The sequence below is a fragment of the Meles meles genome, chromosome 3 (assembly GCF_922984935.1).
Source record: "Meles meles chromosome 3, mMelMel3.1 paternal haplotype, whole genome shotgun sequence".
Taxonomy (NCBI): Eukaryota; Metazoa; Chordata; class Mammalia; order Carnivora; family Mustelidae; genus Meles; species Meles meles.
In genome coordinates, this window is record NC_060068.1 from 115703300 (window position 1) to 115727392 (window position 24093).

At 42.2% G+C, this 24093-nt stretch overlaps 1 protein-coding gene across 1 annotated transcript; it reads right to left on the bottom strand.

Annotated features, from left to right (window-relative positions):
• Positions 1 to 1737: 1737 nt before the first annotated feature.
• On the bottom strand, positions 1738 to 20012 carry ISOC1 (isochorismatase domain containing 1). The gene is made up of 5 exons (XM_046000991.1): positions 19653 to 20012; positions 9734 to 9853; positions 9420 to 9623; positions 7678 to 7794; positions 1738 to 2947 (listed from the first exon to the last, which is right to left on the bottom strand). Exons 1-5 carry the CDS (start codon positions 19953 to 19955, stop codon positions 2801 to 2803), a joined length of 891 nt encoding a protein of 296 aa, XP_045856947.1. The 5' UTR covers positions 19956 to 20012; the 3' UTR covers positions 1738 to 2800.
• Positions 20013 to 24093: the final 4081 nt, after the last annotated feature.

Consider the following 24093-nt stretch of genomic DNA (forward strand, 5'->3'; position numbering starts at 1 on the left):
GGGGGTATCCCATCGACTTTGCTAATGTCAACGGCCATGCTGTCCTAGACTGTCACGTGCATCCTTTTCCTTGTTTTCCCCTTTCCCTATGATCATCTTCACAGCATGAACCACTGGTATCAGGAAGTACAAGATAATGTGTTAAGAAACCTTGTCCTCATTCTCCTATACCTTTAATCATTCCAGCATGTTTAGAAAAGGCATTTGTCTCTGAGTCTCACTGGCCACATCTGTAACATAAAACCGTGTTAGAATTTTAGAGCTGAATCTCACCTTTAAGATCATGATCTTTCAAGTTCCAACCAGCTCGAGTCATAGTTATCCAAACATCAACTTGTCAAAAGGGAAAATACTCCAATTAGAGAAATGTGGTATTTAAAATGGGTAGTAACAGGCTACATGGTTCCTGCTTGGAGTAAGTTATCACTTTCATTCCTTTTAAAGTTCTGCACATGTTTTTACATTTCAGTAAACTAAGCATCTTAATCCTGTTCCGAACCCCTCAACACCAGACTCCTCTTCTGCTTCAGTGCTCAACTTGTGTTTCTGTCAGTTAAAAGAACACTGTTCTATAAAATTGTAGGCACTTCCCAATTCAAAGCCTAATATATTAAAATCAATTCAGTCTTCTCATAATAACAGGGCCATGTCACCCTGCTTTTGCATCATCTGTGAAAAAGGAGGAGAAGCCAGAATTCCCAATTATATTCTTCTGAACTCTGGAATATTGACATTCCTGAACTTGTGACATAACCCATTTCAATTTAAATTTGCTGAGAGGTTATGATAGATCTGACTTTATACCAGACCAGGAGTTTCCTACAAGCATCTTTTTATCCTCAGCACATAGCACAATGTTTAGAACTTAGCAGGTTCTCAAAATGTATTTCCAGAATGAGTACAAAAAAGTACAGATTCTGCTTTCAAAGAGCTGACAATCTAGTGGGAAAGGGGGATTTCAGCCCAGTGATCCCATTTCAGGCTTCTAATCTACAAAACTATAATATATTAAGTTTCTGTGGTATCGAGCCACTAAATCTGCACTAATTTCTTATGGGAGTCATAGGAAGCTAACTTGGGGATCAAGGAATTGGTTTCAGCTCTGACAAGGCTTCACTGCAGTGGTACGTCATGAGAAACAAAGGGCGTGGATGCAGGGGAAGGAAACAGGTGTTGTTTCTGAAATGCTTGCTACTCAAAATGTGGTCCATTCTGAGCAGCCCTGATGCACAGAGGCCTTTCTTTTAGAAATGCAAAATGTCAGGCCCTCCTGCACACCTACACTAAACCAGAGTCAGTGTTTTAATGAGAGCCCCAGGTGAATGACATTCATATTAAAGTTTGAGGAGAAGTAGGTATGAAGTTCTTCAAAACTATTTCAAAACTTTGATTTAAAATTTCTTTTTGGATACCCAAATTGCCTGGGGGGAAAGAATACTCAACCACACCCACAAGATTGCTGGCTGCAGTTTGTTACCGATGACAAAAGAAATCAGCATTTCTACTGCTCTTAAATAATGATAAAAAATAATTTCCCTTCAGGAAAATCCATTTGCCCCACCTACAAAGAATTTTCCTTTGAAAATTCCTCTTGGTTGATAGATTCTTGAATGTCAAAAGTTTTACACTTTGAAAAAAATATTAGAATTCCCGGCATAGTACTCACAGAGCACTGTTGGGGAGGACAAAATAATTTCATTCACATAATACATTTTCTTTAATTACTTTAATATAAAAGACAGCAGTGTTTCATATTTCACATGATATAAAAAAAAGTTTTAAAACCCTCTAATAAGTTTTTAATGAAAATAAATTTACTGAAGGGTAGCAATGACTACAAAATTAAACTACCAAATCATGACTCAAGCCTTTGCCTTAACTCTAATATCTGGAGGGTAGGTACAGAAAATACCAAACAAGAATATGGACGTTTGAAAACCCTATTTTATCCAGCCTGTGACTCTTCGCTAAAGCTGGTGCATATCAGAAGACATATTCAACATTGTTGTAAACGCATGCAGCCAAAGTAAAAAATCTAAAACAGTTTTCCCCTGATTTTGTAACATTGCAAACCATTCTGTTTAAAAAATTAAAACAAAGAATGGCCCAATGAGTATTTTAAGGAAAAGATACTGCTAAAAAAAAAAAGAGAACATTAACAGAGAATGAGTGATAGTGACTAGAGTAAGAAAATTAGCATCATCAAGAAAGAGACATAATTATTCAATATACATTTGTTTGGTTAGATCAAAGCTACTTACTCAAGTAAGTGGCCTGCATTGTGAAGGAAAGGGGTAGCATGATCCATAGGCCTGTTTGAAATTCTCACCTAATAATCCTATTTCAATCTATCTGTAAAGTAAAAGCACTGAGTCTGGGCTACAACAGACATCTTAATAATACTATGGAAGTCAAAACATTGTTGGTACATTTTTTTCTTCACAGTGCACAATTTGAGAGAAGGTCACAATAGTATTCACGTTAAAAAATTAATGACTAATGGACACAATATACACAAAACAGGAACCTTCATTATAATTTTTTTAATAAATAAAAGCACATTAACCCAAAAAAGAAAAGAAGAAGAAAAAGAAGAAGAAGGTAGGCAGCACCTGAAGCCTTTGACATTTGTAACTAAACGTTGGTACCAAATGGTCTAACTGGTTATGTTTGACTAAGAGGCGCAAAAAAGGAGCCAAGTTTTGACTTTAACATTTTAATTCTAGTAGAGACAAGAGCTTGTCCACGCTTACAGTCCTGTCACCTGATGGTGAGCAGCATACCAGACCTTCAAATGTCCTTATACTTTGGAAAGCAGGCCTGACTCTGGAGCACTCGCTTTAATTAAATTTTGAATTTCCTTGAATTTTGGATGGTCTTTATCTGCCACCAGCTGTAGCAGAACAGCTTCACTCGTAGTCACTATGATCCCGGTTCGAGCAAGACGCTTAAAAAAAACAAAATAAAGGCAAATCAAGAAATGAGCACGACAAGGAACACTGTATTAAATAGCAAAAGCTATGGCAGGATACAATAATTAGTGTCCTCGATTAAAGCCATGGTCCTTAGCCAGACCATCCAATTAAGTGATGGGGACAGATTTCTAACTAGTCACACCACAAACTGATTAGAATTATTCTCAGTAATAGTAACATGGACTAGAAACAAGGAAAAGAAAATATGTAGCTAATGTTATGACTTACATATGCCAGGCACAGAAGGGACATCAAGACTATGAGGGTAAAACAATGACTTTTAATTTCTTTTTTCTGTCTCCAAACATATGACATACAGCAATGTGTGTCCTTCCCACAAGCCAGAAAGAACTGGTGGTAGGAGAGCCTCATGCAACGTGTAAGAATGTGCCCCTGTGGCACCTGGGTGGCTCAGTCCTTAAATGTCTGCCTTTGGCTTAGGTCATGATCCTGGAGTCCTGGGATCGAGCCCCACTTCGGGCTCCCTGCTCCATCGGAAGCCTGCTTCCCCCTCTCCCACTCCCCTGCTTGTGTCCCCTCTCTCACTGTCTCTCTCTAACAAATAAATGCACGAAATCTTGGGGGGAAAAAAAGCGTGTGCCCCTGGGCTGATAACAGACCCACCAGCACTGCCACCACCATAAACTTCAGAATCATGGAACAGGAGCATAAAATTTAAAGTTTTGCTGACAGATCAAAGAATGTTGTTGCCAAACTGCCCCAGTGACATCAAAATAAAGAAGCAAGGACAGAAGTCTCAAGGAGGGAAGGAGGGAGAGAAGACAAAATCGAGAACAAGCAGGAGAGGGGCAGAGAAGGGAATGAGAGAGAATTCTAGAATTAGAGTTGTCTTCTCTGGCCGTCTCTGTTGTCAGAAACCATAGGGAAAAACCTGGCCAACTGCTGTCCCTCGAACCCTCTGCTGTAAGAACCAAGGAGACAGGCAGAGACATAATTCCAAGGCAGGTCAGGGGAAAAGACCCAGGTCGGTGACTCTTCATGAAGGAGGAGTCAGGACAAGAATGAGGACATCCTCCAGGAGTGAAGGTGAAGCCTTCAGACGCTTGCAGATGTGCAGGCCTAACCTTCCCACGGGCCGAGTAAACCCCTCCTTTTTGTCCCCAGGGACGCAGAAGGGAGAAGCTCAGCCCACTTCTCAGAAAGCCAGCGTGGACCTCAGCAGCCTGTGTGGAAAAGCATGCAGGGCAGTTGACCAGCAGGCTCGAGGAAAGAAAAAACAGCAGAATTACATAGGAAAGAGGGAGAAAAAACCAAGTGTGCTAGTACCCTGTATGTTGGGGACAAATACCCAAAAGTGAGTTTTTTGAAGACTTCTGGAAACTAAAGTCCTCCTCCTTTTAGTCCGCTTCTGACTATCCTATCAAAACCCTTAGAAATCTCCAGGACTGTGTGCTTCCCTCCCAGAGAAGAGCAGGGGACAACTGTTAAGACTAGAGCAGCTCCTGCCCTGACCAGCTGGAGGCCCAGCCTGGCCTTCCTCACGGCTCGCAGTTCAATCAGGGGACTCTCAAGGATTCATTCTGAATCTTAATCACACACTTGCAGTGTCTGTGAACATGCCTGATGCATGCAGAAGTGCCAAAGAAGTCGGTTCTCACTCATCTTTCTAGTTCCTCTGTGAGGCAGGAAGGACAGAGAACTGCTCCCAGGTCTACGGAAGAAAGCAGATAACCTCTGAAAACACCAGCTTTCCCTAGGGCTCCGCTGACCACACTCTGGTGGACTGATGGCAGGTCAATAGTCCCCGGTGAGAGTCGGGTCACCGTGGCAGAGGTGGGCTGGGATGCTCGAGGCATAGAAACACATCTTAGTCAACTGACGCCAACCATGGCTTCACGACGGAGATACGGCCAAGGCTGACTCGATTTAAAAAAAAAAAAAAAAAAAAAAATCAAGCAAAGAACCTGCGTAAGCAGAAGGCATGGCTCGGCAACATGCAAAGTTTTCAGAACCGACTCCTGGACCTTCCCACGGTGCCTGCCAACCCCAAACTGAGTGCCTGAGCAAAGCAGGAGCTTCTGCAGACACAGGTAGGTCTGGGCACACCCACAGGCGCTATAAGGACACCTCCAGTCCTTCTGCCAAGCTCTCTTTCTTCCCGGGCTGAAAATGAGGCAAAAACTTCAAACTGCACCTCTTTAATGCACACAGGTATAGGGCTCCATCGGTTTCCAAAGTTCATCCCCTACACTTACAAAACCAGTCCAGCAAGGTCAAAGGAAAAGTTACTCTGACCCACAAAGCTCAAAATGCAAGGGCACAAAGCCATGAGATCTTCAGAGAGGGCAAAGAGTGGGGGAACCTAAACCCAGTAAATTTCCAATCAACATGAACCCCCCCCACCCCCACCGCAAGTCCAAGGGTATCAAGTTCCAGAGAGGGTTTCATTCTGTTTTATTCTGCATTTACTCTACAATTATTATTTGAAAGAAACAATGCCTGACAAATGGTTGGTGCTCAAAATACTCTGTTGAAGACAGCACATGCCACAAAGCCAGGCCCCGAATTTTCAGTAACAGTATCTATAAATCTTATTAATATAATGATCTCAACAGGCAATGTGGGTAGTCTCAGGAATTCCTGTGAGGAGCTGTGTTCTAAAGGAACAGGGAAGGCGAGCTGGCCGGATCGCTCTTTAACTTTCAAAGTCCTACAGTAAAAGAAATAAAACTAATACTTCTCCCAATAATCTAGGTACAAACTACAACAACTCCATCGAAAAATAAGACTTAGAGAAAAGTCTGCAGTGTGGCATGGCTCCCCCGTCGCCATTTGACCTAATTCTTTCTTCTGACTTTACAACCTCTGTGCTTGAACCCACGCGATGCTGGTTGTTTTGCCTCTCCCGAAGCCACCAGAGAACCACACTCCCTCCTTCCTGCCAGGCCTGAGAAGCTGACCTACTGCTTCTACATTTCGGGTAAAACTAACTGCATGGATACAACAACAAATAATAACCACAAGAGAAATAAATACAGCAGCTAACATATTAGTGTTTACTGCGTCAGAAGCTACACTAAGTGCCGTCAACACCTTACCTCACTAACCCACACCAAATCCCCCGGTGGGGTGGCTTTTCACTATATCCACTTCCCTGGTAAGAAATCTGAGGCAGTGGGGCCCGTGGGTAGCTCACATTAAGTGTCTGCCTTCAGCTCATCCCAGAGTCCTGGGATCGAGCCCCACATTGAGCTCCCTGCTCAGCAGGGAGTCTGCTTCTTCCTTTCCCACTCCCCCTACTTGTGTTCCCTCTCTTACTGTCTCTCTCTGTCAAATAAAATCTTAAAAAAAAAAAAAGGAAAGAAAAAACTGAGGCGCATGTACTAGATAACTTGTCCCTGCACACACATTTACAAAATGCCAGGCCTTGCATTCAAACCCGTAAGATCCCTCCAGTGTCCAGACTCCTAATCACTGAGATAAGTGATTTTGGGAAGATGACTTCCCAAAGAGTGTCAGATGGTAAAGAGGTTCACCATGTTTGTATCCCCAGTGTTAGAAGTGCCAACAATCATAATTTTCTGTAATAAATGCCATAATAAAGACATGTCTCAAAAACTTATTTGAGTGGAGGACAAAAGTCCTTGCAATTTCTTTATAAGCAAGATTGTTATTTTTGGATGTTTTTAGTTTTCCACTTCCGTGGAAACACTTCAAGTTCTGGCCCTCAGCCTTCCTAGAAAAGGGATGGCCAACCAGGGCCTTAAAGAAGCTGCTGCTGCCAACTCCCCACTTGCTTCTGCCTCGGCCCTCTGCACAGACTTTTCTCCTTTCTTGCCCATACTCTCTCATTTGCCCTACCTCAACACCCCTGGGAACACTCCTGGCTGAAGCAATGACTTTGCAATCCAACACAGAAAGTGGTTCATAGGCCAGCTTGGGCCAGAACACTGGAGGATCTCAACGACAAAAAAATCTGTATTTCCCATTCTCAATAAAAATCATCAGTTAAAGAACATGCCAATTCAATCCACATGGACATAACTCTAAAATTATTACAGAACTAGAATTAAATGCGAGAGAGAGAACAATCTATAATATGGAGTGAGTGTTTCAAAGAATTATGTGGTAGTTTGCTTTTCAACAGTCTTGGAAGAGAAAATGCTTACAAGAGTACTGTTAAGCAACACTGACAAAACATCTCTGATTCCCTGACTATGGTCCACCCTGATCCTCTGGGGCAGAAGCCAAGAAATACTGTGTGTGAGTGGTGTCCAGAGGCAGTGACACACCTCCCATTGCCCAGAAACTCAAGAGGGAGGAAACCCAACAGAGGCTGAACCAGGCTTAGGCTAGCTATGCCCTAGGGTTGGGCTGAGTTAAACTGGGTGGGTTGTTTCTGATTTGCAAATCTCTCAGTGATGCAGATTAAGCTTACTAGAAGGCTTCTTACAAGTTCATACATCAAACCATAGCAAAGTCAAGAGGAAAGATGTATGAGAGCTTCTGGTATCACTAGAAATCTAGATCTGAGGAGATGGAAGATATAAAACAAGATTTAGTGGCAAGACCTCAAAGGTCGGTCAGCACACCACCAAGACTCCGGAAGTCAGTGAATCTGAAGTTGTCAAAAGACATGCAAATTGAAGATGTCAATTTTTTATTGCTATGAAGTATTCATGATTCTTCAAATTAATCAGGAAAAATTGATAAATTACTTATTTTCAAGCAGGACAATTACCTCAAGAGCAAACATCCGGTCCATCATGCTTCTCGATGAGGTGGCATCAGCAACAATATGAACCTCAATACCTCGGCCCACTAGCTCCAGAGCTGTCTGCTGGATGCACACATGAGTCTAGGAGGGACATTAAAAATCCTACATAATAATGTGGGCACACATTTTACAAACATGTGACAACATGATAAAGCAGAAAAAAGTACTACAGTTTCCATGACCTTGCCCTCCATCTGGCTTTGCCTCTCACTTGCTAGGTCATCTTGAAAATAAACATCTCAGGCTTTGGTTTCCTCACTATAAACTCGGAAACTGGATTCCATCAAGCTTCCTCACACTAGGATCCCTGAGCATATACTTGGAGCTCCATGACAATTTTTTCAAAAGGATTTTCATTTGTCATCTGGATGACCTTCCTAAGGCTGACTACTACCACTCCGTTTTGATGCTGCTCGTGGTTGGGTTTATTTCTGAACTCACTCTGAGTGCCCAACACAAAGAATGAGTCAGCAGTACTGTACACGGAGAAACAAGTAGAAAAACTAAGTTGGTACGAGGTACCCAGTAGTAAAGGTAGGCCAAGTTAAAAATAACAAGTGACAAAGGCAAAAAATATCCGGTATACAGCACAAGCAGATGTATCATACAGATTCCTTCTTTGTAGGTACTAACTTGTAACAATTCATTAGCAGACAATACAGAGCAAAACCATGCCCGACAAGAGCTCTGTTACATAAGCAATGAAAGCACATTTCAATAATACCAGGATGCCAACCTTATGTGCACGTGACGAGTGAGCGTTGGAGAATTATCAACTGGCATGCCACTAAAATTGGCACCAGAGGACTGTTCAAAGATGATTTTGATTAGGCATGAGGTATAATAATGACGAATGAGCAAAAAAAGTGCCCAAGTCAGCAAAAGTATTTGGCATGACATATTGATATCAATAGGCTTCCTCTGTATTATCAGTATTGAAGTCAAAATACAAAAATATTTAATGCACACCTAAAACTAAGGCTGCATCCTTCTACTCTTAAAACCTACAGTATAAAACCTACCATCATAGGTATATTAAATTTATACTTTTTGGATTTCACTGTATTTATCGGTTTTTTCCATAATTTTAAAATTTAATTCAATAGCTGTTTAAATGCTATGAATACATATATTCTGTATATACAAATGCCAAAAAAACAGATCAAACAAAAAATCATTTTAATCCACGTAAAGAATCCTTGAGTATTTTTTTCCTTCAAAAAGGTATGTAAGTGATTCAAGTGGGAAGGACAAGGAACTACATGACTTCTGAGGTTTTTCTGCAGCAAAAATATGACCAAGGTGAAATCCTGTAACACATAAATAAAAATAACGCCTCTGAATGTAGGCTGATTGATTCTTGTGCCTCTGCTTTTAACTACTACTTTTGGGGCACTGTGTTTTTCTGCTGTGATATGCATCCCTTAACCAGCTACCTGCTCCAAGCAAGTTGCACAGCATGTGTGTTTTAGTTTCCTCGTCTATAATACGGGGAGACCCAAAGTACTCCACTGGCTCAGAAAGTCACTGGGAGTGCTGAATGACTGAAGAGTTACAGATCACTCCCATGCAAAGAGTCAACACTCAGTGAAGGGTAGTGGATGTTTCTCATCATCACTATCACCTACCACCTAGCCTAACATAAAATCGGACTGCAGTTTTTCTACAAATGACATTGTACCCCAAACATAACAAAATGCACTTACTTCTACTCCAAATAATATAACACTCCTGACTCCAGGAATCTCAGCTAATGCTGCTTCTACTTCTGGTATTACCATTGAAAACCTGGTCTTTGGAAGGACCAGTTTTACACCTGTTAGGTCAATTTCTTGAACGGTGCTTCCAAGGCCTTTAGGGTACTGTTCTGTTACAATAACTGGAATTCCTAACATTCGGGCCCCTTGTAACTGGAAAAAACAAACAGAAAACAAGGATAATTAGCAATTTATGTATTTTGCAAATATATAAACGTATACCAGGCTTCAGGGAATTGGAAAAAATAAACAAGCAAACATACCAATCTTTGTCCCACGCTAATAATATCCCCAAAATATTTGATGGCTGGTCTAAATCGCTCCTGCATATCACAGCAGAAAAACACAGTGCTTGAAGGTGTAAGATTTCCCAGGGTGGTGAGCTGAGGAAAGAAGAAAAAAGAATGATTTAACACTCGTTATACAACGACATTTATTTTCAGTGGAGGTCAATAAAGGAGAAAAGTGTTCCTACTGTTTGACCTAGTAAGTCAATTTCCACAACTATTATCCAAAAGAAGTGATCTGAATTATTGAAAAAAAAAAACATTATCTACAAAGATGTTGACTGAATTGTTTTTAATAATGAAAATGAGAAAAAAACCAAGGACCAACAATACCGAAAAGACTTCACAAAGTTTAATACACTCCCATGAGAAAATATTTTTTAGAGAACTAAAATAATATATGCAAATAAGTTTTCAAAAATATTTGAATCATTTATGAAGAAACGCTCATGATCTAATATTAATTTTAAAAAGAGAACACAGGTGCACCTGGGCGCTCAGTCATTAAGTGTCTGACTTTGGTTCATGTCATGATCCCAGGGTCCTAGGATCGAGCCCTGCATTGGGCTCCTTGTTTGGTGGGAAGCCTGCTTCTTTCTCTCACTCTCCAGATGCTTGTGTTCCCTCTCTTGCTGTCTCTCTGTCAAATCAATGAATAAAATCTTTTAAAAAATAAATAAATAAAAAGAGCACTGAAGTTCAGCAGTATTTCAATCATGTAAAAATATAAACAGAATGTAGAAGCAAATACATGTAAATATTAACAAGTAGTTACACAGTTATGGGTGCCAGTAATACTTTTTCTTTATACTTTTCTTACCTTCTCCAAATGCTATTTACAAACCCTTCCCAAACGTTATTTAAAAGTACACATCGCTTTTACTGTTAGAAAAAAAATTGTTATGATGGTAAACAACTTAAGTTTGATGATGGCATTGCTTCTAAGTACAAAAAGTAACCCTGAAAATAATCTGTAGCAGAGACTATGGAACATAAAACTAAAAAATCAGAACAAATTCAGAACTGCTGCTGTCATCAAGACAGAAATATTAAGATGCTGTTCTCAGGAATAACTTCTCAGAGTTCAAAAAAGAAATGCAATGAAATAATGCCAAGCACATCACCACTGTTCAATGGACAGACATAAATTGGACACCTGCATTCATCAACAAATTCATCACCATCAGGAAATTAATGAATTCAGGTTAAAAACAGGTATTAGATTACCCAGCTTAACGTTAATTGCCATAGTTGGTCTACAGTAACAACGTGGGCCTAGGAGGAGTCTACAAAAAAGTGGAAAACCGCTGGTGAATGTTAAGAACTTCATGTCACTCATGCATTCTTCAAGGTCCACGATGCTGTTCTTCCTGCCTTCTCAAATTTCAGAAAGCACTGCAGAGGAAGCAGTCTGGTCCTGAACGAACTTATGTCCCGCCTCTTACTAGCCAGCCCTTAGATGTCCCCTCAATTTTCCCATTTTCCCAAAAACCACCCAAGGATAATGTCTGTTAATAATTTTCTAGAGAAAACCCTGTGTTCCAATTACATGGTGGTGGCTTCCCCACCAGCCTGACCCTACACACTCCCAGGAAACAGTTACTATAGGAATTAGGTGCATCATTAAAAGGAATCTCTTATCCTTCCAGTGAGTTTGTACTTCCTTATCGATGTGCTGGTCTGAGGAACTCTGGCACCCATCTCCCTCTACAGACCAAATTCATGGCAGAATGGGAGGGCCATCTGTAATGCTAACACTATGTAAAAGGTTTTCTTACTCTGCCAATAAAGGATGATTAAAATAAATATTCAAGCATCTTAAATTACATATTCTATCTTTAACTGTTTGCTCCCTTAAATTTTTAATGCAAGTATCATTTTCCAAAGCAGGGAGCATGACATATATGTAAATACCCAGGACACAATTTTTAAAACCAATCACTATTTATGAATATGTATTTTAAATTCTCAGTAAAAATTAAATTTTGGATCAAAAGGCTCAAAGTCTAAGTGGATCCCTAGACACCCACAATGTGTTTAGGGCACATGACAGAATGCAGTTTACCTGCAACTGGTCTGTTTCAAATTACTGCAGTGCAACTCAGTCATTCTCGTCATTCCACGGCAGTGAAAGAAGCAAGCAAGCAAAGTAAGCCAAACTAAGTGTGCCAGATGGCCAAGCATTATCATATTCAGAGCTCATAGCCGCTCTATCTCTAGCTCGCAGATCTCACCTCAGATAACGGACGAACTCTGTACACATTCCCAACAAGTTTAGTCCTCCTGACCCTAAACTCACAGAAGGCTATGAACAGCAAATCAGAAAGTAAGCAGTTAGAGACAGGCAAACTGGTATCAGCAAGAAATGATAGGTGACAGAAAAAAAAAATGCAAAAAAAAAAGCAGATCAAAACTCAACTAGTAACACATCTAGACTTCTAGTGGAATAGTATGTATATAATAACTTAAACTGGGACATCATTTTAGCACACTCAACTAAGAAAATGTTAAATTTTATAATACTTCAGGACTATGATATTAAAATGGCCAAAATAGTTAATATTTGGATACATAAAGGAATATTAATACATAATAATATTTGGATACATAAAGGATGCCTTAGCCATCCAGAAACCCTAAATACTCAGAGTTGTGGTCTCCTGGTGTTTCTGTTCCTACCTCCTTTCAGCTGTGAGGTCTCCTATTCTGGGCAGGGGGCCACATCAGATGTATGTCATAGTAGACACAGACTGAGGATGTCAAAAAATGCAGCTACAAAATCCTCACCACCTTGCAAAACCCTTCTAGTATAGGAACTCGTCTATTAACCTTCAGCAAACAGAGAAATGACAGAGATAATGTGACAAGGCATGTTCTTGTGCAGGGATGACTGGTTATAATTTAGTGAATCAAAAATGCCCAGACAGCCTCCTCTCAATAAGTCGGAGTTTAACTCCTGATATCCCTTTTGGATGTGGACTGCATGAAATGACTTGCTTCGTCAAAGTAGAATACAGAGGAGGCAACAGGGTGACTATTTACAATGGAAAAAATTTGCAGACACTGCCTCAGCCAAGTGATCAAAACTGAGACAATCAGGGGTGCCTGGGTGGCTCAGTGGGTTAAAGCCTCTGCCTTTGGCTCAGGTCGTGATCTCAGGGTCCTGGGATCGAGGCCCGCACTCTGCTCAGCAGGGAGCCTGCTTCCCCCCCCCCTCTATCTGCCTCCCTGCCTACTTGTGATTTCTGTCTGTCAAAAAATAAAATAAAATCTTAAAAAAAAAATGAGACAGTCATGCCACATTGCTAGTATATCGACTTAAAAAACGTGATAAGAACAACCTTCACCACCTGCCTCTCAAAATCCCACAGCCCCATTTGAAGTGTGCGAAAAACATCAGATAAACCAAACTGAGATACATTCTACCGAAATATCTGACCAGTACTCCGCAACACTGTCAATGTCATCAAAAACTGTCAATGTCATCAAAAACTATACAATACAGACAAAACAAGTCTGAAAACCCAAGGGAGCCTAGGAAGACATGACAACTAAACATAATTAGTATCCAGGAATGGACTATGGAAGAGAAAAATGGCATTCTGGAAAAACTAGTGAAATGTGAATAAAGCGTAGAACTCAGAGATTCGAATGTACCAGTGCTGGTTCCTTGGCTGTGACAAGCATTGTGCCCAGCAATGTAAGATGACAGTCAGGGGGGAAACTAGGTACAAGTATCCAGGAACTCTCCAGGCTATCTCTGCAACTATGCTCTAACATTGTGCTAAAACTAAAAGCTTATTTAAAAACAACAACAACAACAACAACAAAGAGGTATCCCTATGCTATGGTAGTTGGGAAAAAAAAAATTGCCACTTATGATAAGCCAGAAAGAAGGCTTTGAGGCTACAATAAAAAGGAGAAAAAACAAAACTACCCTGAGAAACTCTAACCATGTCCCATCAATCCATCCCCCAAATTCACATGAATTCAATAAGTTGTTATTCAGTTACACACTGACTCTAAAAACCAGGGACTTCTTAACTTGACTCATGAATTCTCTTAAAGCAAAACCTTGTAGATAACTAAAAATGCTGCTCAGACATACGCTGCAACTGCAAGATAGCAAATTAAAAGTACACTGGGTCAAATGCTGCCACAAGTTAAAACACAGCAATTACAAATCGTTGCATATTCAAGAACCATGAAAAAAATCACATATAAAAAATGTGTGTGTGTGAACATACACACCTTCATTTATCTATATATCTACAAACATCTCTATACATGCACACACATAGATAACACACATCTCAATAAACATATTCAAATACAAAAAACTGGTCAGAACCTGTAGCACCCTTCAGAGATCAATTTCAAGTATAAATTCTTGTCCATTTTCTTAAGAAATGTCACAGCTGGAATCTGACCCTTGATTTAACAGTTAAAAGACTTTTCATCCCCAAGTCCCATTATTACATTATGTTATCACAACAGTATATCCCCCTCTTCATTACCACCTGTGTTCTGACCATTTTCTAACAGCAGCTGTCCATCTGCAAGGAACCTCTCCTTCCTCGGCTGAGTGCCCCGGTTACTCAGGACAGGCACATACATGGAGGATGGCCTTGCTCAGTGATGCTCTCTCTGTGCCCCAGTTCTGTGTTTCCACAAAACCAATTAACGTTGAGTGTTTTGTGTTGAATCGTGTCCCCCAAAATTCGTATGTTGAATTCCTAACCCCCAGGACCTCAGAAAGTGACCTTATTTGGAAACAGAATCATTGAAAAATAATTAGTCAAGATCAGGTCACACTGGAGCAGGGTGAGAGCCGACACCAACAATAAGGACTAGCATCCTTATAAAAAGAGGCAATCTGGACAGAGAAGGCCTTGGGAACATGAAGGCAGCAATGAAGGTGATGGGTCTATATGCCAAGCAATGCCAAAGATGGCCAGAAAACCAAGAGCCAGGAAAGAATCATGGAACACATTCTCCCTCACAGTCCTCAGGAGTCGACCCTGAATGTTAGCCTCCAGAACTGGGCGGAAGTAGGCTTCTGTTGTATAAGCCACTAAGTGTGTGGTACTTTGTTTTAACAGCCTTCTGGTGAGAACTACTACTGTGAGTAAACTGTGTGTCTTTAGGAATTATTAAAGTCTGGAATTGTAAATGGGATGTGTTCAAAACCGAGGCAGTCTATGAGAGTCACAAGATAGGCGTGATGTACTTGGGAGAGAGTCCAGAAGACAGTTGGGTATCAGTATTTCCACTCAGAAATGTTTGCAAGGAAATGTGATTACCACAGCTACAGTAAGGCCTTGCTCTCCTGGGGTAGCAGAGCTGTGGGCAACAGAATCTGAGACCAAATCTCAATTTCCCTAAATTCAATTACATGAAATCAGACAAATCATTTACATTTTCAAACAGCAGTGTCTTAATCTGTAACAAAGCAACAAAACAGTATCTACCTCAGAGGGCGACTTCAAGGATTAAATGGGCTTCATATAATCAAACAATAAATTCATAGACCCTACTCTCAAACACTGCTTGTTTACAGGTAGCCTTCACTAAGGGGAAAAAAGTATGCAATGCTTGGGGCAGTAAAACAAAATGTTCAATTTTTTTTAAAGTCACACACACACACACACACACACACACACACACACACACATTCTCTCTCTCCCATCAAACCAATGGGGGAGAGACAAACCACATCCCTCACGTTCCAGCTGTTTCCTCTCAGTGCCCTGACACTATTCACCTCCCAGAGAGCTGTCCCGCCTGCTTCTCTATTCTGTTTCTGAGCATTATTATCTATCTGCTCCTCCTACATGCTCCCACAGTAAAGGTTTCATAATCAAAATCACCACCTTCAGGGTGGGGGGTGGGAGGTTGGGGAACCAGGTGGAGGGTAATAGAGAGGGCACGTATTGCATGGAGCACTGGTGTGGTGCAAAAACAATGAGTACTTTTACGCCGAAAATAAATAAATAAATTAAAAAAGAAAAAGAAAAAAAAAAATCACCACCTTCAAACTAGCAAGCCCAAGGGGAAACAGATTCCTTTCCTTCATCTTCCCAAACCAGGTCTTCTCTCCCTCCCACCATGAACTCTGGGGTCTCTTCTGGCTAGTAAATGTCATGCCCTCTGTTAAAAATAATAATAGAATATTAATAGTAGTAATAAACCTCTACAAAAGCGAAGGTGCTCTAGAGCCAAATACCTTCCCAATTAACCATCTCAGGAAAGGTCAAAAGAACCTTCCCAGGGAAGCCCTTATCTCCCACCCACACAAAGCTGCCAGAGCCTTCCCTCCTACATACAAAGGGAAAATGGCCTCACTGGCATCCTCCTTGTCAAGTCCACTTCTTCCTCTCTTCTGTTTGGGCTCTGCCTTCCGTGGTGACAAGCTGGAAAATACACTGGAGGTGGCAGGATATCAAATGTACAGGAGTTTCCAGGGTTGAATGTTTCCATTAGTAAAAACTTGGGAAATACCTTAGGAAAAATTAAAACTTGGAAGTTATAAAAATGACCTAAATTCCCACTGTTCAATCCTCTCATTTACATTTCTTCCTTTGTGTCTCAAAATGCCTCGGACTTCAAGCACTCTGACAAAGCAGAAGACACACAAACCATGCTTGAAACATGAGCTGTCTTCAGCTACCCGAGCTGTCAGCAGACACTAGGTCCCTGTGAGATGATTTCAGAAAAGACACTCAGAAGTCCAATATTCAGGGGTGCCTCGGTGGCTCAGTGGGTTAAAGCCTCTGGCTTCGGCTCAGGTCATGATCTCAGGGTCCTGGGATCGAGCCCCGCATCGGGCTCTCTGCTCGGCAGGGAGCCTGCTTCCTCCTCTCTCTCTCTGCCTGCCTCTCTGCCTGCTTGTGATCTCTGTCAAATAAATGGATAAAATCTTTAAAACAAAACAAAGTCCAATATTCACAATGGGGGTCTCAAAGATCAGTCCCCACAGAACCACTAACCCACTTCAGGTGCACACAATACGGCAGAGGCAACCACTGTGTGTTACAAGGTCATGGCAGCAGCAGTCAGAACAAGCGTGAAAGCAAAGCCACTCCCCTATGTAAATTAAGAATATATTCTAGAATATAAGTATGTGAGCCAGGGCCCTAGAGGCTCTAAGGTCCAGTTCAAGCAAATAACAAGGTACATTATTTAAGCAGAGGACTATATATGGCCAAACTTATGCTCTCTGTCCCTGCTGCTGGGAGAAAGGGACCATCAGGCCCCAGGAGCATGGCCTCACTAAAGGGCCGTCCTGAGTCTTCTTAAGTGACAGGCACTGATTCCAAAGAACAATGAATACCAGCAAAACAAAAGATATTACAAGCTCAAGTTTGTGGCCTATTCTCTATTCTGCTTGATATTTTCAGTAAGCATGAGAAGAGAAGATGAATGCTATGGTCAGCTACCAGGGAGGGCCTTCACAAGCTTTGATGGGTCCACCATTACCAGAGAACCTTGGGCAATTTCTTCCATTTTCTGCTATTTTGCAAAATGAGAGGTTATCAGGTTAGGAACAAGAATGGGGTCTTATCCATGTTTGAATTCACTGTTCCAGGCACTTAAATCTGCCACTCAAATGTTTGTGTGATGAACTCTACCGTCTCATTTAGCTATAAAATGTCCATGTCTGTAGGATTATACAGCTAGGTTCCAAAAACATGTAATAAATTGTTCATGAAAAGGACTATCTTCCCTTTCACTTCTAAGTATATATGCACTAAGTACACATAAGTCCATATTAGAGATGTATACTCATATACATATAAATAGGTATCAGAATAGCTTTATGGGTATATATGGAATGCATGTAGCCTTCCACATTTATTTTATGGCTGGAGGAGGCACCGGGCTGAAGAAGTCAACGTATTATTACTAAAAGGAGACAGCATAAAGAAAAATACTGTTAAAAACTTTAAAATATTTAAGATATTATGTAACAGACTTTTAAGAACTCTTGGGCTATTTAATGATATATAAATAATATCTTTAAAAAGATTGAACAGAGTTGTGCTATTATAATTATTATTTTAAACATCACCACCAAAAAATGTTATCTCCTATACCAAGCAAAATATTTCAAAAGCCACAAGTTACCTGAATTATAAAACGGCTTTTGAGAACGTACAAGACATTTCAGGTATACACATATACATTACTAATTTCCAGCACGTTTCATTAAAAACAGTTGGCAGACATGGGCCTTGAATTTTTTAAAATAAATTAGTCTTATCTTGCCGGGAAGGGGAAGAGACTTAGAGATGTGGGGCGGGGGGCGGTCACTATGGCATAGTATCTTATTAGGTAGAGCTCACCCTCCCTCCCAACCACTACAGAAAATGCATCACAAAGAGGTCTGCATCTTCAGGTTAGCTGCAGACCTCCTCAGATTTTGGATTCTGGCCTTTATTAATGGATTTGTCAAAGGTGCATCCAACTTCTTGGGTATTTTGGCAACAATAACCTAAATACAAGAACAAGGAAGACTGCAGAGAGCTGTCAGCCACGAAAACTCTTGAAGACATAAAAATGGGGGGAGGGGTGGGGGGAGCTGTAGTACCTACCAACCACCATTCTCACAATTCTCTGTATGGACAACAGGGCAAATTCTGGGGTATCAGAAATCATCCCTTTAGAATCCCCACTGGGCTAAACAGTGGAACCTCACAGCCTTTGTCCTTTGAACACAGGAAATTTATCCAGGTAAAAGTATCTGCTTTGGAAGCTTCTTGCAGGGGTGCTGGGGCTGGCATGGGTGCTGTGGTAATAAGAAACAAAACCAATTCCGCAGCGACTGACTACAGCTGGGGGGAAGAAAAATCTAGAGAACAGTGGTTAAGAATATGACAAGTTAAAAAAAAAAAAAAAAAGAATATGACACTTGAATATTAAAACGCCTTCTAAGCCCGATTCCCACATTTCAGTTTGGTCTTCCGAAGAAATGGCTTATCAGTTTCTCAACAATAGAAAAATTGTTGATAGTGTAGCACCTAAAATATATCTTACGTTCTCTCTTTCCAAAAATAAAAATCCTCCAGTGAATCCTCTGAGCGTAAAAAGAACAAGAGGCAGGCCCGCATAGTTATTAGTGCATGATTTTAAAATATATATATCTACATATATTTAAAAGCTACAAAATAATCCTCAGGTGCAATAACTTTCTCGGCCAGCACCATCGGGAAATCCTGGTGGAGGGAAAGTTGGGTAATTAACAAGGTATTACAGTCCTGGCGTCAAATGACTTTTTCAACGTAGGCGACGCATATATAATCAAGAGATCAGTAACCGGTTACCAGGATGAGGCTACGCAAATGGTTATTTCACTTAAGGTTAACGGAGGCTTAAGCTCCAGAAACTACAAACTGGAGAGAGGAGCGGGGAAAGGCCTGACTCCTGAAGTTTGTGTTTCCGCAAGTGGTAAACACAACTCCGGGTAACAAACCCTACGGCCAATACCCTCATCAACTCTTCACCCCCATTCGGCAGCCCTCCCACACAAAACGACAGCTAGTACCGCACAGCCCTTCGGTTACGCAGGCGGCTGGACTTGCTCCTGGCACACAAAGCGGATGCGGCCGGTCGAGGACCACACACGTGGGGGCGTTCTCGCGTGCCCGGACGCGCTGGGAGGCCCACGCCCCCGCTTCGAGCGAGGACAGCTGGTGACCGTCACCTTCGGACTGGCCCATTCTCTGAGCCGTCCCCGAGGACTGCACTCGCGGCGCAGCCCTCCCGAGCCAGCGAGGCGCGCAGGGCCCGGCGCCAGGGCGGCGCGGGGCACCTGAGGAGCGCGGCGGGGGCGGAGACAGAGAGACGCGGGGACCGGCAACAGTGGCTGGGCGCGCGGCCCTCCCGCGGGACCCACCTGGATCTGAAGCGGCACGAGGCGGACCTTGCAGCGCTCGCTCACCGCGAAGCCCTTGGGCAGGTCCACGTACTGGCCCCACTCCTCGGCGAAGAGCTGCACCACGAATTTGCGGTGCATGTCGATCTGGTCGCCGTACAGGCTGAGGAACTTCTGGATGAGCAGCTCGTAGCCCGCGCCGTGCGGCACGGACGAGGGCCGCGCGAAGACCGAGAAGCAGAAGAGCACGGGGACCGTGCCCGACGGCGCCCCCGCGCCGCCGCTGTTGGGGAGCGCCGGGACAGCCAGCTCCGCAGCCGCCATGTTCCCCCGAGCGTCTGCCAGCTCCGAGGCCAGCAAGGCGCAGACAGGGCCGGCCGCCGCGGCCCCGCCTCCCCGCACCGCCCTCCTGCTCGGGTAGGCGAAGGGGCGGGCCCTGGCGGCCGCTGCTCTTGCGCCCTCCCCCGCCCCTCAGAGGGCGGACCGCGGCAGAGAACCGGGCGGTGGGGCTGGAGTGTGCACCAGCCAAGCGCCTGCGCCCGCCGCCGGGACCGCCCCCTCCAACCTGGACCTGGCTAGGCGGCCACCGTGCGCGTCTAGTGCGCAGGGGAGGTGTGTGGCCCCCGATTCCCCCGCGCTCCGCCCACCTTCGAACAAGCGCTATTCGCGGGGAGTTACGCTCTGCTTGGGGACCGAGGGCTGCCCAGCTTTATCTGCCAGGACGCGTTACCTGCTGGCCTTGTGCAGAGGCAGGGTGGCAGCAGTAATGTCAAAACCAATAGGTCAGACTGGTACAGACCCTAAGAAGAGCAGCAGAATTTAATATTTTCTTAGAAGGGTCATCTGAGGCTCAGGATTTCATATTTTTTCAGTTCCATGGAACACAGTATCTCTAGTAATGAATTTGAGGTCTTGGCCTCCCTTTATCTCATCCCAATTTCAGGGAGAATTTGGATTGGGAATTGCAAAAGATAAAGAGGTTTATGAGCAAAGTCTCGAGGAAAATCGGGACTTTATATTCAAACTGAGCATTTCTGTTTTTAAGCGAGTAAGAGGGATCACCTTCAAATAAAGTAATCCCCTGCCTTATGAACACTGTAAAGCACTATATAAAATTAACGGGAATTAGAGAAACATACGGAATGAAAGAAGTTTCCCTAACATCAGGTCCTGGGTCAAGACAGGCTCATGAGTCCAAACACATTTGAGGAACTGGGGGGTTCCTCTTATTGGAATGTAAGAACTTTTAAGTCAGGGTTTCTCAGCTGTCATTGTTGACATTTGGAAAGCAGGCTACTTTTTCATGGGTGGGTTGGGGGGCGTGCTATCTTGTGTATTTGTAGGATGTTTAGCAGCACCCCTGGCCTCTATCCGGTAGATACCAATAGTACAGGCTCCTCCCTAGTCTTCACAATAAAAAATGTTTCCAGGCATTGCCAAACATCCCGAGGGGGCAAATTTGCTCCCAGTTGAGAACCACTGCTTTCAAGTAATGTTAAGACCTCCATTTAGTCTTTATTGCTCACTTGTACCCAAACTACTAAAAATAGTGTTTTCTGGTTTCTCTTCAAACTCTGAGACATCCATTAAAAACTCTTATTGTCTGAACCCATCAGACCCAAAATGATATTTTTGCATCTATCACTCCATTGCGAGTTCTTCCATATGTGGATGTGAAAATCTGTGCTAATAAAAGTGACAATGGCAAAGCTCCACTGATGCTCCAGAATAAATAAATAAATAAGGACAAGATAATTGACAGTTAAAAGCTAAGTGTGAAAGCTCTAGAGGCCTTTTTGGTAGCGTTGAAAGAGGCTCTCAGTTCTGCAGTAGGAAGACAGGGGCTGCTGAGGACCAAGACTAGGACTTCATGTTAAGAGTAGCAGAGTTCCAAAGAAGGTTAAACCCTTAAACAGTGCATATTTTCTATGTCAAGGCCAGAGCCCTGGTTGGAAATGGGACCCTGACCCAAGAGAGGGAGTTGATGATGCCCCAAATCATGAGTCCTCAGATTCCTTAATGACACATTCCTCCTTTTTTTTTTTTAGGACAACACAGAGGCTTTTCCTCAGTAAGACATGAACTCCCTCAGGATTTCCCCCCCACTTTTTCTCCTGGTACCTAGACCCCTAACATAGCCTTAAGTAACACCAAAACCAGACCACAGATGTACTCAGCCTTGTTAAGAAAGGAAAGGGACTACATCCCAAGCAATAGTAGAATCCAGAGGAAGAACTGAGAGATTATGTGTGTCACTGGCTTATGAGGGTGCATGACCAAAGATGCAGAGCAAAAGTTTACCAGTTAAGAAACACTCTACCAACGATAGATTTTAACACCTTGGTAAAGCTTCGGAGGGACAGACCAAACTGTGCATCTAAGGTAGCTCCTGCATGGGCCATACATTAACATTCTCATGTTATTCTCTCTGTCATACTCTGGAGAGACATAAACTGGCCGGACATCCTGCAGAATATCACATTTGTCCACTCTATTGATAACATCATGCTCATTGGACAAGATGAACAAAAAGTAACTATTTGTGGAAGGCCTTGGTAAAACACATGAACTCCAGGAGGCAGAGAAACTCTAAGTTTTAAGGGCCCAAGACAGCAAAATTTTAGGGTCCAGTGCCCTAGCACATGCCAAGATGGCAAACATCCCCTTCAAAGTACAAGACACATTGCTGCTGCTCGCACTTGCACTTCCCACCATGAAGAAGGAAGAACAGTGTCTAAAAGGCCTCTTCAGACCACAGAGACAGCATATGCCACAACGGAGAATAACATGACTCATTCTGTGTGACATGAAATGCTGCCAGCTTTGAGGGGGGGCCCAGTAGTAAAGGGGTTTTGCAGTACATTCAGGTAGCGGTGTGGACAACCCTGCCTCCCAGGCTATATAACCTGATAGATCCCATAGTATTGGAAATACCAAAAGTAAAGAAGATGCCATCAGACTGATGGAAAGACCTAAGGCAAGGACCACAATCCAGACAGCATCAGTTTTGGAACACAGTCATGTTATCTCCAGCAGCAATTTCTACTGTTCCGATGGGACATCAAGTAACCATCAGATGGAAGAGCTGACCCTGAGCTGATTTCTTTCAGATCCACCAATACTTAGGGTTAAAAGGCCCAGAAGAAATCTATATTGTACTGTCAACAGAAAGTTGGAAGTGGTACATACGGGATCCAGAACAAGCAAGACTGGACAAATGAAATGATTAAATGCGTCAGCTAGCCTAGACACCCATGTTACCGACCACTGTCTTAACAGCACCTTTCCTTCATGGGAAGGAGCTCCATTATCACTAATTGACAGAAGCTAAAAGATTTGAGCTTGGTTCACAAATGCATTGGCTTAATGTCTTGGTATAAGCCATGGAAGACAGGAATGAAGAGAAATCCCCCCGGGGGCAAAATTTGGACAGTGATTTAGTTATCTACTTTTCATGGAAATAGTTACCTGAGCTGGGCCTAAAAATTACACAGAATGATGGACAAAGGCAAATGGCTTAGCAAGATAGTCAGGAACCTGGAAAAAGAACGACTAGATGATCAGGAACAAGATCTGGTTTAGTGACATGAAAATGTTCATATGGAAAGGAGCACCAAGTGCGACAATTTTCATATTGCATGGTAATGCTCACCCAAAAAGATCCACTACAGAAGAGACACTATACCAGCAGGAAGATACCCAGAATATAAAAAGGACTCCTTCTACTCCATGATAAAAAGACAACCCAGTTAAAATGGGAGAAAAGACTTGAACAAGTACTTCACAGAAAAAGATGAACAAATGTCCGACAAGAACATGAGAAAGTGTTTAACGTCACTAGTTGTCAGAAAATCACAAATTAAATCAACATAAAAATTCTATCTCGAATCCACTAAAATAGTTACAATTAAAAAGATAATAATAATATGGAACTAGAATTTTTATACATTGTAGTGGGTGTGTAAAATGGCACAACCGTTTAAGAAAAATTGACATGGTAACTTTTTACATAGTTAAACATAAATCAGTTCTTTACCCACAAAATCTCAACCTGCAGTTTTTATGCAAGAGACATGAAAACCTATGTCCACAAAGACTTACACACAAATATTTGTGGAGGCTCCATTTATGATATCCCCCAATGGGAACTAACCCAAATTCCATTAAGGTTTCATAAACCATTGGTGATATATTCACACAGTGGAATACTACAAGAAACAAAAACCAGTGAATATCTCATACACAGAACAACATAGATGAATCTGGAAAAAAAAACAAAAACAAAAAAAAAAAACAAACATGAAGCCAGACACAAAAGAGTATATATTGTGTGATTCCATTCAAACAAACTTGAAAAAGAGTTAAAACTAATCTCTGTGATATAAATCAGAACAATGGTAGCCTATGGGAGGATTGCCAGGATTAGAAAGAATCACAGAATGTTCTGCGTTGATGGAAATAT

What these genes read in the sequence shown, in the direction of transcription:
- ISOC1 (XM_046000991.1), bottom strand. Translation starts at nt 19,955, where the DNA reads ATGGCGGCTGCGGAGCTGGCTGTCCCGGCGCTCCCCAACAGCGGCGGC. An exon ending in TTATATTATTTGGAGTAGAA is followed by an intron (nt 7,795 to 9,419) that starts GTAAGTGCATTT and finishes TGTCCCTCCTAG; the next exon opens with ACTCATGTGTGCATCCAGCA. An exon ending in ACCGGATGTTTGCTCTTGAG is followed by an intron (nt 2,948 to 7,677) that starts GTAATTGTCCTG and finishes GTTTTTTTTAAG; the next exon opens with CGTCTTGCTCGAACCGGGAT.